The sequence below is a fragment of the Octopus bimaculoides genome, chromosome 11, assembly GCF_001194135.2.
Source record: "Octopus bimaculoides isolate UCB-OBI-ISO-001 chromosome 11, ASM119413v2, whole genome shotgun sequence".
NCBI lineage: Eukaryota > Metazoa > Mollusca > Cephalopoda > Octopoda > Octopodidae > Octopus > Octopus bimaculoides.
The window spans coordinates 1837722-1840838 of record NC_068991.1 but is presented as its reverse complement, the minus strand read 5'-3'; the positions used below and the strand labels follow the sequence as shown (position 1 = coordinate 1840838).

Below are 3117 nucleotides of genomic sequence, written 5' to 3'. Positions count from 1 at the left end.
TCATAATCTCAGACCAGCACAAGGGTAGGAAGGAGATTTCCATCATAATCTCAGACCAGCACAAGGGTAGGAAGGAGATTTCTCGATTACAATCATCTACATTCAGTGACTGGTACTCATTTCATCAACGTCACCGAGGTTTGAACTCAGAGACGTGACTTAGCATCGCAAAGCTTTTTGTCCAACACTTAACATACACTATCTAAGGTGGCGAGCTAGTAGAGACTTAATACCTTTGTCTGTCCTTGTTTGTCCCTTCTGTGTGTAGCCCCTTGTGGGCAATAAAGAAATAAGAAACGTTCGCACGCCGGGCGAAATGCTTAGCGGTATTCCGACTGCTGCTACGTTATGAGTTCAAATTCCGCCGAGGTCGACTTTACCTTTCATCTTTTCGGGGTCGATGAATTAAGTACCAGTTGCGTACTAAGGTCGATGTAATCGACTAATCCCCTTCCTCCAAAATTTCAGGCCTTGTGCCTATAGTAGAGAGGCCTTTACAAATACTACCAAAATAACAAGACAAATTTTGGAGGAAAAATGAAACTGATTAAGTCAAACGAGTTCTCAACTGGTGTTTCCCTTTATCGACACTAACATGCGAATTTTATATACCTAAAGAGAGCAGACGAAAGTGAGACAGAGCAACAGACGAGGGTCCAGTAAAATGGAAAATCATTTTAAAATTTTGTGATTTTGTTGTTAGGACCTACCTTCGTAATTAACTTGCCCATCACCATCAATATCAGCTTCACGGATCATTTCGTCAACTTCCTCTTCAGTAAGTTTTTCTCCTAGATTTGTCATCACGTGATGTAACTCGGCCGCAGAAATGTAGCCATTTTCATCCTTGTCAAACACTCGGAAAGCTTCTCGTAGCTCCTCTTCCGTGTCACTGTCTCGCATCTTTCTGGCCATCATGGTTAAGAATTCTGGGAAGTCAATCGTACCACTTCCTGTAAGAAAACAGAAATGTTAGAACCGAATTATTGTTGTTTTTGTTTTTGCTAATATTATCCCTATTTAACCCTAGGTGGTCTCTGAGGGAGTAGAATTTTGATCAAAGATAATCCAACCGTGAACATCCTGATGTTTTCGGACACACTGTGGATGAGTATCTCGCAGTACTCTCCACTGGGTCCTTATATGGAACTGTAGGATGTAATTTGAAGGAAATTTGACTGCATTTTGCAGCAGGTGGAGCGACCATGGTAGACCGACCATGGTAGACCGAAGAAAACAAGGCTTTGACAGAGTATTATTATTATTATTATTATTATTATTATTATTATTATTATTATTATTATTATTATTATTATTATTATTATAAATATCATCAAAAACATTGTCATTGTTGCTGCTGTTTCTCTTAGTCGTGTCAAAGAATTTTCTTATTTCTAGATTTTCCAATGGAAATCAAAAAGTTGTATCAGACACAGAGACACACGATGGTCAGATCGAACACTGGCACTTACCATCAACATCAACTTCGTTAATCATGTCTTGCAGTTCTGACTCTGACGGATTTTGTCCTAACGAACGCATCACAGTACCAAGTTCCTTGGTTGTGATGGCACCATCCCCATCTTTGTCAAACAAGTCGAAGGCTTCCTTGAATTCTGTGGGGCAAAAAAAAATCAGAAGATACTCATCAAAATTAGAAATTCATCGATAGTGTATGAGTTTCTATGAAATGCATAGACCCTCCCCCAACATACAGGCCTACTGATCTCTCTCTCTCTCTCTCTCTATCTATCTATCTATTTCTCTCTCTCTCTCTCTATTCTCTCTCTCTCTATCTATCTATCTATTTATCTCTCTCTCTCTCTCTCTCTCTCTCTCTCTCTCTCTCTCTCTATCTATCTATCTATCTATCTATATGTATGTATATATGTGTGTGTGTGTGCGTGTGTTTGTGTGGATGCATGTTTGTGTGCGTATACATATGTACGTATGCGTTGTAAACCAAAATATATTCATATGAAAAGTAGTGACGTACAGACTAACAGATACAGGTACATTCAAGCACACACACACACACACACACACAGACACATATACATGAAAAAGGATGAACGGATATGCAAATAAACAGATGAAGAGAAAATATGAATAGATTTCTTATAGAAAATTAGGACGGACACTCATGCACGCACATCCATGTGCTTAAAATTGCACTGAAATGCGTGTGCACACACAATCTAATACTTTCCACTGTAAATTTCTCTCTCTCTCTCTCTTCCCTTACACTAAACTTTCTGCAGCTACTAATAAAATTACCATATATGTATATATGTATATATGTATATATATATGTGTGTGTGTGCGTCTATATGTATGTATGTATGTATGTATGTATGTATGTATGTATGTATGTATGTGTATATATATATATATATATATGTGTGTGTGTGTGTGTGTGTGTGTGTGTGTGTGTGTGTGTGTGTATGTATACATATATATATATATACATGCATTCACTTTGATATATATCTTTCTATTTAATATATACATGTATACATGCATGCATATATATGTGTGTATGCGTAGGCACGTGTGTGTGTACAGGATGAGTTATGTAGGCATAGATAATATTCGACGTAATATTTACAATATCAACCACCACCACCATTTCTATAAATTCCAATAACAACAAAAACAGTGCATCGTAATATATCTGAATGAACACAGTTCTTGTTGCTTCTGCTGTCGCTGCTCCTTGTAGTGGCTCCGCCGCCGCCGCTGCTGCTGCTGCCACGGCTGCTGCTGCTGCCCGGAACCATCATTAGTTTAATTCCAATCTAAGTAGGAATTCTTTGTTATTTCTCCATACTTTAATATTCCATTTATATTTCAAATCAATCGAAGCAGGCTGATTTATAAAAATCTGATCAGTATCGACTTCGATTCAACAGTCAGACAACTAGAATCTTTAGAAGAGAGAGAGAGAGAGAGAGAGAGAGAGAGATCTATTTTGTGGTGCATTGCACGCTACAACAACCAAACCACATTTGGAAATAATCGATACGATATTTTGCTTAGGTACAATTTTAAAGGACCTAATCGATAAATGATGCTCTTCAATCATATGTGTATGTGTGTATATATATATATATAAAT

The 3117-nt window shown here is 37.6% G+C and overlaps 1 protein-coding gene across 2 annotated transcripts in view; it reads right to left on the bottom strand.

The window, feature by feature from the left end:
* The window catches only part of LOC106876551 (neo-calmodulin), a 66067-nt gene that overhangs the window by 1093 nt on the left and 61857 nt on the right, over positions 1-3117 (bottom strand). For both annotated transcript variants that reach the window (XM_014925140.2, XM_052971431.1), the window contains exons 3-4: positions 1473-1616; positions 711-953 (exon numbers count right to left, since the gene is read on the bottom strand). In XM_014925140.2, the coding sequence (XP_014780626.1) occupies positions 711-953; positions 1473-1616 (387 nt within the window). The remainder of the gene's footprint in view (positions 1-710; positions 954-1472; positions 1617-3117) is intronic.